The 15,188-nt window shown below is 33.9% G+C and overlaps 1 protein-coding gene across 1 annotated transcript in view; it reads left to right on the top strand.

Moving 5' to 3' along the window:
- The window catches only part of LOC132731224 (CUB and sushi domain-containing protein 3-like), a 141,988-nt gene that overhangs the window by 94,954 nt on the left and 31,846 nt on the right, over positions 1-15,188 (top strand). Inside the window, exons 35-46 of the mRNA XM_060717361.1 lie at positions 585-752; positions 1,856-2,017; positions 2,930-3,097; positions 6,379-6,546; positions 7,003-7,158; positions 8,160-8,327; positions 9,076-9,243; positions 9,793-9,960; positions 10,586-10,747; positions 13,162-13,332; positions 13,869-14,036; positions 14,722-14,892. Of these exons, the coding sequence (XP_060573344.1) occupies positions 585-752; positions 1,856-2,017; positions 2,930-3,097; positions 6,379-6,546; positions 7,003-7,158; positions 8,160-8,327; positions 9,076-9,243; positions 9,793-9,960; positions 10,586-10,747; positions 13,162-13,332; positions 13,869-14,036; positions 14,722-14,892 (1,998 nt within the window). The remainder of the gene's footprint in view (positions 1-584; positions 753-1,855; positions 2,018-2,929; positions 3,098-6,378; positions 6,547-7,002; positions 7,159-8,159; positions 8,328-9,075; positions 9,244-9,792; positions 9,961-10,585; positions 10,748-13,161; positions 13,333-13,868; positions 14,037-14,721; positions 14,893-15,188) is intronic.

The raw sequence follows: 15,188 nt of genomic DNA, 5'->3' as shown, positions 1-15,188 counted from the left end.
AGGAAACACGGGCGGAGGTTGGGAAATATGCAACATTACACGGAAATGCTAATACAGTTCTATACTTTACTAAAAAACTGAAACTTGACAAACCCATAAATGGGAGCACTGTCTGATTAATTAAAAAAGCGTATAAACAAATTTTTACTTTTCATCCAAAATGTAAATATGGATTACAAGCTAAAACATGAAGTGATTTAGCAAGGAGATGATCTTTACATAATTCTTTACACATTCCTATAGCACCTGTGTTTATATGTTTTTTTTGTAAGTAGATTATAAAAAATATTCTGCACATTTATGTTTTTATTTGGTTGAAGCTTGGAATGTTCGCGGATTTGTTATAAGTGATACTATTCGCGACTATTAAGATTCGCGGAATCATGCCTACGGCAAAAGGAGCTAACTTAAAACGTGCAAAATCTTTTCTAAGAATACAGTATAAACATAAATAATAGTGTAACTGCCAAATTCAATGGAGATACCATTATATAAAATAAACATGAATTATAAGTACTGTAACTGCTTTGATGGGGCCATATTCAATTGAGATACCTTTATACAAAATCTAACATTTATTTCAGTCACATGTGAAGAGATGATGACACCAGCTAATGGATACAGGAACAATTTTACAGACAAGTTATTTTCATACATAGAGTTTTCATGCATCAGTGGCTATCATCTTGTAGGCAACTCTGTCATCCAGTGCCAAACTGATGGAAGTTGGAATGGATCTTTGCCAGCATGTGGTAAGTCATGACATTATTATAATAAAATTTACATAAATACAAAAACTAATTAAAATAAATTTACATATATACTAAGTTACTATAAACATAACTTTGAAGTGTTATTTAAAAGGCCCATTTTGTCCCAGAAATGCTTTTATTTCATTAGAAAATCAATTGTTTTTAGTGTCTTGTTAAAGTTTCAAAAAAATTATTTATTGGTCAAATACCTGAACCTGTATTTTGCTTCTGTTGCTTGTTAGCAAATAACATAGTTATAATTTTGTAGTATTTTATATGGAAGTCAAAATTTTACTATGTTTACATTTTGATACTTTTATGACAAATAAATTCGCATCTAGAGCTCTTCTCCAGGTGATATGCATCTTAGAGTCTTGAACCATTATTTGAACATAATAAAACTCATGTTTACCTTTTGTAAAAAGGAAAATAATATTCATATGTGAGGCATAATGTGCCTTTAAAGAAGGAAAGAACATAATATTTGTATCTGAGGCATAATGTGCCTTTAAAGAAGGAAAGAAAATAATATTTGTATCTGAAGCATAATCTGCCTTTAAAGAAGGAAAGAAAATAATATTTGTATCTGAGGCATAATGTGCCTTTAAAGAAGGAAAGAAAATAATATTCATATCTGAGGCATAATCTGCCTTTAAAGAAGGAAAGAAAATAATATTTGTATCTGAGGCATAATATGCCTTTAAAGAAGGAAAGAAAATAATATTTGTATCTGAGGCATAATCTGCCTTTAAAGAAGGAAAGAAAATAATATTTATAGCTGAGGCATAATGTGCCTTTAAAGAAGGAAAGAAAATAATATTTTTATGTGAGGCATAATTTGATTTAAAAGTGTGCAGTATTATAAAATCAATAAATTTTGTGAAGATTATTGTTCTAACAAATATGTATAAAACTTTTCATTAGTCAGTAAGACCAAAATGAACAATATAACATTGAATGCAGTTCAAGACAAATTTAAAAAACAGAACACAGTATTTAATTGTAAATTTGTTAGATTACTTTGAATTTAGAATAGTGCACACTTGGCACTATCTTATACATATACTTTCCAGAATTCAAACAAATATTTATATTATTTTTAGTTTGTGATTCACCAGCAACACCTGTGAATGCAGCACTGTCATTTTCTTCTGATAGTACCATTGTGACATATAGCTGTTCAGTAGGATATTCCCTGGATGGAGAAATATCTAGAGAGTGTAGTTACACAGGGCAAGGGTGGTTGGGAACTGCACCATCTTGTGGTAAAACTTCCATTTTACAATGTTATTCAGTTTGTTACATATTCTTTGAGCAACAATTTTGGTAGCTTGACTAATCAAAGAATAGGGAGAGCTATTGAACTAAACCCTGTGTTGGCGTCACTTTAATTAAGATTGTGCATGCAAGTTTGTATCTCCATAACTACTGAAGAGAATAGGTTGAAACTTCACACACTTATTTGAGAGTATAATAAAAAACTCACTGTCCAAGGCCCATAACTCTAACATCGATTTTGACAGAATTATTGCCCTTTTTGAACTAAAAAAATTATACATAATTTATTGCAATGCTCTTGTTTAAGAAATAATATATCCCAAACAGTGATTTGATCGCTCAATAAAATCACTGTTTAAAGTTTGGAGTCGAGGAATCATATCAGAAAAGCCTCGCCTGAGTGATGTAATGATGCGCATCCGAACGACAAACAGTGATTTTATCAAGCAATAAAATCACTGATTTGGATATATTATTTTGATTCTAACAACATTAACAAATAAATACAGCTGTACCTGATTTTAAGCTAAACTGCGCTTGATATGTTTCCGTACTTTTTTAGTGGTTACGTGGTTACGTCACATGTGTAATGATTACATCACATGTCTTAATATAGAACGTTAACAGTGTTTTTGTTGCATAATAAGACACACTTTGGGTTCTTCTATATTCAAAAGGGAAAAAATAAGGGTCGTGTTAGAATATACTATAAAGCACTGAGAATAGTCGAGACTGTTGTCCTGTTGACAGCTCTTGTTTTAAATGTTGGTTGTTCGGACTTGAAAGTCTAATACCATTTGAAAATATTCTGTTTTAATGAAACTCTTACAAGTTAACCTTCCTGAGTGAAATGTGCTTATATCATTATTTGTATTTTTAACTTTGTCCTTTTTTTTCAGTGAAATGCATTGATGTAGACAATATTATAGATGGAGATAGTTCTTCTTCAACTAATGGTTCAACATCACAGGTAGATTTTACATGTGTGACAGGTTTCACGTTACATGGAGACAGTCAGATAACTTGTAATGAAAATGGCGTTTGGAGCAATAACGTTCCTACCTGTGGTAACTAATATTTTGTATCAAAATCATTACACTGTTTTGCTTTTTAGCTCCACTTTTCAATAAAAAAATGAATCTATTGTCATGAACCACACATCGGCATTGGCTTTTGAAAAGCTTTCATTTAGGTTCATTCTCTCAGAAACTCTCAAAGCTATTCACCACAAACTTGGTATGCATGTTTATTGCCATAAAAAGATGCAATTTCAAAAAGGCAGGTAATGATAAAATATTATTTTTTTGCAGAATTATGCGCCCTTTTTATACCCCCGCACAACAAAGTTGTAAGGGGGGTATACTGGAATCAGGTTGTCCGGCTGTCCGGCGGTTTTTTCTTGTCTGCCCAATAACTTAAGATTCCTTTGACCCACAGTCTTCATATTTGGCATGGAGGTTAGTCATGATTAGTAGATGACCCCTATTGATTTTGAGGTCACCAGCTCAAAGGTCACAGGGGCCTTGACTTCAAAAAAGTTTGTCCGCCCAATAACTTAAGATTCCTTTGACCCACAGTCTTCATATTTTGCATGGAGGTTAGTCATGATAAGTTAGATGACCCCTATTGATTTTGAGGTCAACCAGGTCAAAGGTCAAGGTCACAGGGGCCTTGACTTCAAAAAAAGCTTGTCCGCCCAATAACTTAAGATTCCTTTGACCCTCAGTCTTCATATTTGGCATGGAGGTTAGTCATGATTAGTAGTTGACCCCTATTGATTTTGAGGTCACCAGGTCACAGGGGCCTTGACTTCAAAAAGCTTGTCCGCCCAATAACTTAAGATTCCTTTGACCCACAGTCTTCATATTTGGCATGGAGGTTAGTCATGATTAGTAGATGACCCCTATTGATTTTGAGGTCACCGGGTCAAAGGTCAAGGTCACAGGGGCCTTGACTTCAAAAAGCTTGTCCCGCCTAATAACTTAAGATTCCTTTGACCCACAGTCTTCATATTTGGCATGGAGGCTAGTCGTGATTAGTAGATGACCCTATTGATTTTGAGGTCACCGGGTCAAAGGTCAAGGTCACAGGGCCCTTGACTTCAAAAAGCTTGTCCGCCCAATAACTTAAGATTCCTTTGACCCACAGTCTTTCATATTTGGCATGGAGGTTAGTCGTGATTAGTAGATGACCCCTATTTATTTTGAGGTCACCGGGTCAAAGGTCAAGGTCACAGGGGCCTTGACTTCAAAAAGCTTGTCCGCCCAATAACTTAAGATTCCTTTGACCCACAGTCTTCATATTTGGCATGGAGGTTAGTCATGATTAGTTGATGACCCCTATTGATTTTGAGGTCACCGGGTCAAAGGTCAAGGTCACAGGGGCCTTGACTTCAAAAAGCTTTGTCCGCCCAATAACTTAAGATTCCTATGACCCACAGTCTTCATATTTGGCATGGAGGTTAGTCATGATTATTAAATGATCCGTATTGATTTTGAGGTCACCAGGTCAAGGTCACAGGGACCTTGTCAAAATAAAGCTTTTCCCCTCAATTGCTTCAGAATGCCTGTCCAGAGTGTATTGATTTTGACATTTTCACATTTGAAGCATGTAGAATACATAACTTAGCAATGCACTGGTTAAGTAACCTCAGATTTGGCAGGGAGGTTGTCCTTGAGTTCTAAATGGCCACTGTTGATTCTGACAAAGTGGTATGCGGGGGTATTCATGCCATGATAGTGGCAGTTCTAGTTTATGTTGATTTTTAGCTCACCTGTCACAAAGTGACAGGGTGAGCTTTTGTGATCGCTTTTCGTCCGGCGTCCGTCTGTAAACTTTTACTTTAAATGACATCTCCTCATAAACCACTGAGCCAATTTCATCCATACTTCACAGGAATGTTCCTTTGGTGGTCACCTTTAAAAATTGTTCAAAGAATTTAATTCCATGCAGAACTCTGGTTGCCATGGCAACCAAAAGAAAAAACTTTAAATATCTTCTTTTAAAAAACCATAAGAGCTAGAGCTTAGATATTTGGCATGAAACATCTTCTAGTGAGTGTCTACCAAGTTTGTATAAATAAAAGCCCTGGGGTCAAAATTGGCCCCGCCCCGGGGGTCATTGATTTTCCCTATATGCATATAGTAAAAACTTAAAAAATCTTCTTTTAAAGAACCCAAAGAGCTAGAGCTAAGATATTAGCATGAAACATGATCTAATGGGTGTCTACCAAGTTTGTTCAAATAAAAGCCCTGGGGTCAAAATTGGCCCCGCCCCGGGGGATCATTGATTTTCACTATATGCATATAGTAAAAAATTAAAAATCTTCTTTTAAAGAACTCAAAGAGCTATGGCTAAGATATTTAGCATCAAACATGTTCTAATAGGTGTCTACCAAGTTTGTTCAAATAAAAGCCCTGGGGTCAAAATTGGCACCGCCCCGGGGGTCATTGATTTTTCCTTATATGTGTATAGCAAAAACTTAAAAAATCTTCTTTGAAAAAACCCAAATAGCTAAAGTTAAGATATTAAGCATGAAACATCTTTTAGTGAGTGTCTACAAAGTTTGTTCAAATAAAAGGCCTGGGGTCAAAACTGGCCCCGCCCCGGGGGTCATTGATTTTCTTGATATTTGTATAGCAAAAACTTAAAATCTTCTTTGAAAAAACCCAAATAGCTAGAGTTTAGATATTAAGCATGAAACATCTTCTAGTAAGTGTCTACAAAGTTTGTTCAAATAAAAGCCCTGGGGTCAAAACTGGCCCGGCCCCAGGGGTGTCATTGTTTTAACTATATGTGTATAGTAAAAACTTTAAAAAAAATCTTCTTTTAAAAAGCCCAATGAGCTAGAGCTTAGATGTTTAGTATGAAACATCTTCTTATGGGTGTCTACCAAGTTTGTGCAAATAAAAGCCCTTGGGTTAAATTGGCCCTGAAACGTTTGGGTGGGGGGGGGGGGGGGGCCTATATACAGGTGAGCGACCTCAGGGCCATCATGGCCCTCTTGTTTCTTTAGATAACCAGCAGAAAATTGAGTGCACTGTCTGCAGACACAAATTTGTGAATTTTTTCTACATTTTATGCTAAATAAATGCAAACATAGTGAGCCCAGTAGGAAGTTTGGTTGAATTTTAATTCTGTTATTGTTTGATATGTATTTTATACTTAAAAAAATGTGTCATATCAGTTTCATAAGGGAAATAAAAGCCTTTTGGTCTTTTGATTTACTGTTTTGTAATTTTGTGAGTTTTTTTGCATAGAATAGGTATTTGACTGTGGATAAAAAGAAATATTATATATTTATCACATTTGTACATAAAACCTATTGATTTGTTCTTTCTTTTTCAAGTTTCTTGTGAAGAGATCAGTGCACCTTCTAGTGGAAGTTTCGTCATTTCCTCAAATGGTACAGAAAGTACAGTAACCTATAGTTGTGATACAGGTTATATTCTTGTTGGAGAGGGAGTGAGAAGTTGTAATTCTGGTGGTCAGTGGACGTCAAATACACCTGAATGTGGTGAGTGTTGCCACTTACCTACCATTTACTCTTACCTCACAATAGTTGTTTCATTAAACATCTATATATAACCATCAGAAACTTTTGAAATAATGTGTTAAGCATTTTTTGATACAAAGCACAAAATGAATGATAAAGAGCCCAAAATGAAGTAAAACCAACATAGATATTAAACAATTTTATGAATTTCACAGTATTTATGCCCCTTCACAATACTTGATGCTGGGATGGGGAATATAGATATGCCGTAGTCAGTCCATCGCTCTATAGATGTCACAGTACTGTTTTGCTAGAGTAACAAAACAGTGGAATGTGAGGATATCCATGTCCTATTTGATATAATTTTAGCATGCACTAGAAATACAGTTGAAACTACATATGAACTTACTGCTTACTCGGATATGAAAGTTATGTTATATGTAATGTTATAAAAGTACCAGTTTTGATTTATTTTAGTATGTGCTGATCCTACAAATCTGGTTGATGGTGATGTAATTAGTAATGGTTACCTAGCAACATACACATGTGATACTGGATATACCTTGTATGGGGAATATATCAGAGTGTGTAACAATGACAGTACAGGATGGAATGGTACTGCTCCTACATGTGGTATGTAAAACAAAAATAAATAAGAGATATTGTATTTGTACTTAGATAGGCATTACATTGGGCTGAAATGCTTCTTATTTAGTTTACTGTACACTTGTACTTCCTTTAGAACACAAATGAGCTCTTTGTTATGACAGTCTTGTGCAAATTTTGTGCTTCATTGAGCTCTTGAATATTACGGACCTGACTTCCTTTTGGACACAAATTCAACTTTTGCTTCCTTTGTGCTCCAATGAGCTTTTCAATATTAAAGACTCGTACTTCCTTTGAACTGAAATGAGCTCTTGGTTATAACAATTTGTTACACATTGCACTTAAATGAGCTTTTGGTTATGATGATTTCTTATTCCTTCGTATGTAAATGAGCTTTTGTTTACTACAGATGTGTTCCTCCTTTGTACTGAATATTGCTGACTAGTACTTCCTATTTATTCAAATGAGCTTTTGGTTATGACAGACTTGTATTTCCTTTGAACACAAATGAACTTTTAGTTTTGACAAACTTCTATATCCTTTGTACTCAAATGAGAAATATACTGGTAAGCCATTTTTAAACTTGTATTTCCTTTCATAAAAAGGTAGAAAATAATTTTCAAAATCTATGAAAATCAACAGATGAATGTTACAAGGGCAATAACTGTATTGACCTCTTGGGACTGCTTTTGCCCCCCCCCCCCCTTCGGGTCAAGGTCTAGTGGTTTTCAGTATATAATTAGAGTTTAGTTATGAGATATATTAAAATCATACTTTATACAGAGACATGGCTTTGGATTGCTTTTTCGGACCCAAGAGTCAAGGTCACAGTTAGAAAAACCCATCATAATTGAGTCTTTTAAAAATTTTGGCCTTGGCCCTTTTTATTATTTCACCAAAATAAAAAATTTTTTGTTAAAAAAAAAGGGCCTGAGGGGGTATGACGAATGACAACCTGACCCCCTTTGCAGTGGCTATTGTTGAAAACTTGGTTTCATAACATTGCCATGTTTCATGTTACTTTTCAGTTACTTGTGAATCATTAAATTCACCATCAGGGGGTAATGTTTCTATGGAAACTAATGGACTGATAACCAGTGCTGAAATCTCCTGTGAAACGGGATACACCATCAGTGGTACCAGAACAGTGAAATGTCGCTCTGATGGAACATGGGATTTTTCTACAGCTGTTTGTGGTAAAAATAATTTAGTTATAATCAAAAGAGTGAATTCATACATGTATATTCAGGTGTTGTATTGATGTTGTATGTTGTTGTTTTTTTTCTTCTTTTTATTTGATATTAATGTTTTATAATTTATGCTTAAATGCTAAAAGCTATGGTAACTGAAGTTTGAATCTGTATTGTTGGTATTTTTGGACAAATTACAAGATTTAATTTTTTATATTATACTGAATTAGTATTGATATTATACTGTATAAGTATTGTATTACATTGTGTATTCTGAATTGTATTGTATAATCTGAATTAAAGGGAGTCCACGGATTTTATTTGACATGACATGACTGGATATAATTTGTTCCTTTTGATGTATGTCTAGACCGATAGCTTATGTGCAAAATTTCAGATAATTTGCTCGCACCAATTTTCCAGAATGATTATTCAAATTGTGAAAAATAATTAGAAATTGAAATGCCTTTCAATACTGTTCCACTCAAATCAGGCTAAAATAGCACAAAATACATTTTTTTAATTGATTTTGAGCATATTTTTACATATCTTTGCACATCTTTCTGTTTTAAGTGCCCAAGTTGATTTATGTAAGAGATTCAAATTTTATGTTTTTAAGTTTTTGGACCTCAGTGGAGTTCCTTTAAGGCTTAATAGGATATCAAACACAGCAAATGAAATGAGATGTGAAATATTTTGTAAACAATTTCTTACATGAATTACTTGTACCTGATTTTTTGCTTCAATATTTCAGTGTCCTGTGAGACAGTTTCAAGTCCTGACAATGGCATTGTAACTCTAAGCTCAATGAACAGTGTAACATATGCTAATTTTCAATGTAGTGTTGGTTACACTTTGAAAGGTTTTCAACAGTTGTCATGTAGATCATCTGGAAGTTGGGATTTCTCTGAGCCATCTTGTGGTTTGTACTTTTTCATATTAAGTTAAAAGCTACTTTTTACTAATTTGAAGATTCCTTGTAAAGTACTGCCCTTAGCAGACTTAAAAGACTATGCTGTTGCCATTTTAAGTTCTTCTAATTTACAATTCCTCAATAAGCTACTCCAAAAGTAAAGATATGGCATTAAGTTCATTACACAAAATCAGATAAATGTTAAATGGTTAAATACTTGATATTATTTTATGATAAAAGTTTCTATGTATTAAAATATAAGAATAAGAAGTTGATAATTGAATAAGAAGTGTGGCAGCATGGCCAAGTGGTTAGTGCATCAGGCTAATAATCTAAAGATAAGTACATGTACTTTAAGAATGGCTTGTTGTATTGGTTCAAACCCTGTCAGGGACAAGATGTTATTTCCTTGAGCAAGAAACTTTACACCCATTGCTCAGTGCTGGTTTGTACCAGGAACAGACTCCAGAGTGTGTCTATAAGGTTATAGCTTCAGATACAATCAAACTAAAGTTATGTATAAACTAAGACGTTATAACAGGTATATATGTGTTTCAGTTCTGTGCGAGGCATTAGAAAACATGAACAGTGGCGATATGTCAGTAGGTACCAGTGGTACAGCTACATATGTGCAATATTCATGTGCTGTGGGATATCATTTAGTAGGTGATGGTAATAGAACTTGTGACACTGCTGGTATTTGGTCAGGATCAAAACCTGTTTGCAGTGAGTAATATGATAATTATTATTAATATCTGATGATTTTAATTGTTATCCTTTTGCTATTCAATATTATTTATATCTAATGATTTTTTAATTGTTATTCTTTTGCTATTCACACCATTTATCTAATTTAAGAGGTAATTTATGTATTTAAAATATCATATGGGACCTATAATGCACAGTAAATATTATAAAACGTGAGGTCATAATAAAGAAACCACACCAACAAATGTAATACCTGGAAAGGAAATATTGTTTAAAGATTTACTAAACATTTTCAAACAAGATTTATCAATCCTATTCTGTGCATTATATAGCTATTTTCATTTGTTGACATGTAATTTATTTGTGTGATTTCCCATTTCCGAACATAGCTATTTTTGATAAAAATGCAATGTCTTGTATTAATTGGTAGATCAGTATATAATTTACAATGTATTTGTATGACTTCCCATAGCCCTTTTTTAATAAAAAATATAATTTAATGCATTAATTGGTAGATCTATGTAAAATTTACATGTATTTACATTCATTGGCAGATCTGTATGCCCTTAACTTATATATGACCTCCCAAAGCCTATTTAATAAAAATGTAACTTTTCTGAGTCATTGATATGTGATATTTCAGTTTGTGACCTCCTGGATGTGCCTGGAAATGGATCTGCTGTAGTGTTAGCAGAAGGGGATAGAGTTATCTTCTCTTGTGATGTTGGTTTTACTATGGTTGGCAGTGCTACTCTCGTGTGTTATACAGATGGGACAGGATGGAATGGAACTGTACCTTCTTGTGGTGAGAACTGAAATTATATTCTCTTTAAATATATCATTCAAGTTTTTTTCTTGCCCATTTCAGATTACCAATATTTGCCCATGTATCAAATGCCAAAAAGTATGTTGTTTTTTTTCCCAATTTTAAGAAGAAATTTTACAAATCAAGAAACCAAAATAATTGTTGTAAAATTATTGTCATTTTGTTCCATTTGAATGCATTGTGCTATAGAAAAATGTAATCTTTAATTCCAAATTGTAATATGTGCTAACAAATGGAATATAAGAGAAGTTTAGTTAATCAAATATTTGATTTCTCTGTTTTTAGCTCACCTGACACAAAGTGACAGGGTGAGCTTTTGTGATCGCTTTTCGTCCGGCGTCCGTCCGTCCGTCCGTCCGTCCGTAAACTTTTACTTTAAATGACATCTCCTCATAAACCACTAAGCCAATTTCATCCAAACTTCACAGGAATGTTCCTTTGATGGTCACCTTTAAAAATTGTTCAAAGAATAGAATTCCATGCAGAACTCTGGTTGCCATGGCAACCAAAAGAAAAAACTTTAAATATCTTCTTTTAAAAAACCATAAGAGCTAGAGCTTATATATTTGGCATGAAACATCTTCTAGTGAGTGTCTACCAAGTTTGTTCAAATAAAAGCCCTGGGGTCAAAATTGGCCCCGCCCCGGGGGGTCATTGATTTTCCCTATATGCATATAGTAAAAACTTAAAAATCTTCTTTTAAAGAACCCAAAGAGCTAGAGCTAAGATATTTAGCATGAAATATGTTCTAATGGGTGTCTACCAAGTTAATTCAAATAAAAGCCCTGGGGTCAAAATTGGCCCCGCCCCGGGGGGTCATTGATTTTCCCTATATGCATATAGTAAAAACTTAAAAAATCTTCTTTTAAAGAACTCAAAGAGCTATGGCTAAGATATTGAGCATCAAACATGTTCTAATAGGTGTCTAACAAGTTTGTTCAAATAAAAGCCCTGGGGTCAAAATTGGCTCCGCCCCAGGGGGTCATTGATTTTCTCTATATGCATATAGTAAAAACTTAAAAAATCTTCTTTTAAAGAACCAAAAGAGTTAGAGCTAAGATATTTAGCATGAAACATGTTCTAATAAGTGTCTACCAAGTTTGTTCAAATAAAAGCCCTGGGGTCAAAATTGGCCCCGCCCCGGGGGGTCATTGATTTTCCCTATATGCATATAGTAAAAACTTAAAAAATCTTCTTTTAAAGAACTCAAAGAGCTATGGCTAAGATATTTAGCATGAAACATGTTCTAATAAGTGTCTACCAAGTTTGTTCAAATAAAAGCCCTGGGGTCAAAATTGGCACCGCCTCGGGGGTCATTGATTTTCCTTATATGTGTATAGCAAAAACTTAAAAAATCTTCTTTGAAAAAACCCAAATAGCTAGAGTTAAGATATTAAGCATGAAACATCTTTTAGTGAGTGTCTACAAAGTTTGTTCAAATAAAAGCCCTGGGGTCAAAATTGGCCCCGCCCCGGGGGTCATTGATTTCCTTTATATGTGTATAGCAAAAACTTAAAATCTTCTTTGAAAAACCCAAATAGCTAGAGTTTAGATATTAAGCATGAAACATCTTCTAATAAGTGTCTACAAAGTTTGTTCAAATAAAAGCCCTGGCCCGGCCCCAGGGGTGTCATTGTTTTTAACTGTATGTGTATAGTAAAAACTTTAAAAAAATCTTCTTTTAAAAAACCCAATGAGCTAGAGCTTCGTTAGATGTTTAGCATGAAACATCTTCTTATGGGTGTCTACCAAGTTTGTGCAAATAAAAGCCCTTGGGTTAAATTGGCCCTGCAACGTTGGGGGGGGGGGGGGGGGCCTATATACAGGTGAGCGACCTCAGGGCCATCATGGCCCTCTTGTTACAATGTTTTGCCAGTTTTTCCCATTTTGTCTAAATCATTCTAAAAATACCCTATTTTGACTATTTGAGGAATATGGAGAGCTATTGTACTCATTTGGGCATCAATATCCCTGTCACACTTTAAGGTTTTTGCAAGCAAACTTGGTGTCATCAGAACTACTGAAGGGAATGGGTTGAAACTTCACACACTTATATTTTTGTCATTATGTAACATGCTGGGCAAGGTCCCACAACTCTTGAGTAACCTTTTTACAGAGTTATGGCAAGCATAGAAAAAAGTTGAGTGTCATATAAAGACGGCTCTTGTTATTTACCTTTTCATTGATTGTAAGAATTCTTAGTAATACGTACTAGAATGTACTTATGATACATATTTTGATTATATCATAAATGTTTTATATTCATTTAGCAGACACAATTTTATTTTATTTAAAGTAAAATATTTTGTGATATGTGAAATATTAAGCCTAGTACCAGTACCACAGTTTTCATATATCGTTATTAAACTTTATGAGCTACATATGATCTTCAGTTCAATGCAACACATTCAGCATTCCTGATAATGGATCAGTGTCCTACGCCACCGACAATGAAGTAACAGTTGTCATTGTAACATGTAACCTTGGCTCTTCTATCAGTGGAACAGCAGAAATAGCCTGTGGAAATAATGGAGAGTGGGAAATTCAAGGCAGTGTTACATGCGGTGAGTCATTGTTTGTATTTTACTTAACAATTTTATTTTCTGTATTTTAAATTACTTGATGTTCATTGTTGTCCAGGTTTCACTTGTGATGGGAAAAAAATACAAACAATTGGGTCATAAACAATATTATTATATACTATTTTAGACTTACATACTACAGTAAAGTGCTAAAGATATGTATTTATGATAACAAGGTAATTAATATACCCTGTAAATATCAATGCTATACTTCACTTTTCTTGTAAGTGTTAAGCTTTAAAAAAATGTATGTGAAATTTTTAGTGTCCATTGCCAAGTGGTTTTAAAGGTTGTTGCCTTCAAACCAGTCTTGCCCCTTACCACTGTGGGTTCAGTTCTGAAAGCGACTTTGGATTCTTTTATGTGAGGGAGCTATGCCCATTCATGTTGAAAATATTGCAATGAGGGGCACCTGAGTAAAACATGACCTATACTGTGTTGGTGCAATGTAAACCATTATACATATATTAAATTTTATTTGAGAATACTCTAATCATTACTGCTATTTACATTGTCAGAGTCTTGTCCAACATTGGGGCCTCTCACAAATGGTACTCTCTCACTTGAGTCAAATGGTACATTGACTAGAGCATTGTTTACCTGTGACCTTGGTACCTCTCTATCTGGAGCAACTGAGTTGGAGTGTACAGATGAAGGACTGTGGAGTGGAAATATTCCAGTCTGTGGTAATTAATGCTGCTTTATGGTCTATAAGTCTGTTTTTGGTCTTTTTTCTCTCTTTTTGTTGTAAAAGAGGATATACATGTACTAAATTGCACAAGATGGTTACTGCCCGTGACATTTCTAATGGGGCAGGATATGAAAGGGAAATAATATTTGTTTGAAGAAAGTGAATTGCTTGCAAACTTTACAAAATGACAACTTCATTACAAAACAATTACAAGGAGAGGATGAGCTAACTTTCAGCTTTCGGTCCATTTTTTCTTTATTGCTGCTAACTTTTGTATGAATTATATACATTGCATATATTTTGAATAAAATATGTTTAAACCAAAATAACATGTTTTAAGGATAAATTGCCTTTTTTCCTTCATATTGTATTGTTGCCATATACGAAGTCCACTTTCCTAGAGAGAGATAAGAGTCTATGTGATAATCTTTTATGATGCAGTTGCTATTTTGTCAAATTAGTTGGCAGCCATGTTGTTTAGTTGAAGCCAGTCTAAAAACCTTAGGTTCTGTCCCTTATTGCCATACAAATAAAGAAGCAAAGGCCAAAAAACCTGATTTATATAGCTGAAGGTATTTGAGAAAGAATATCTAGGTATATGTATGATATCAAGATTTTTATAACAATAATTGAGGTGTGTGTTTGATGATTATTAACAAAAAGTTGTTTATTTTATACAGAAACATGCCCACAAGTAAATATACCTAGTCTGTCATATGAATCTATACAGTACAGCAGTGATGGTTATACAACATCATTAACTGTGAACTGTCTCAATGAATATCATTCTTCTGGAAGTTCATTGGTCAGTTGCAGTGGAGGATCTTGGGAAAATGCTCTTCCTGAATGTGGTAAGTTAAGACCCATTAATACAATCAGTTTTTTTTCTATGTAAGAAGACAATGATATTAAAGGAAATCCACTGAGGTACAATAGCCTAAAAACATGAAATTTGAATTTCTAACATAGATCAATTAGGCACTTAAAACAGAAAATTATGCAAAAGATAATTAAGAAAAAATATAGAACAAAATAAAACAAAAATCTTAATTTTGTGCTTTTCTTAGCCAGATTTAAGCAAAAAGCATTGTAACACTTTTCAGTTTAGGGTAATTTTTTCACAATAAGAATTATTATTCCGAAAAAA

The sequence above is a fragment of the Ruditapes philippinarum genome, unplaced genomic scaffold, assembly GCF_026571515.1.
Source record: "Ruditapes philippinarum isolate M1 unplaced genomic scaffold, ASM2657151v2 ctg4222_1_1_1_1, whole genome shotgun sequence".
In the NCBI taxonomy this organism is placed as follows: Eukaryota; Metazoa; Mollusca; class Bivalvia; order Venerida; family Veneridae; genus Ruditapes; species Ruditapes philippinarum.
Note: the sequence above shows the minus strand (reverse complement) of the source record. Positions and strands in the feature narration are given on the sequence as shown.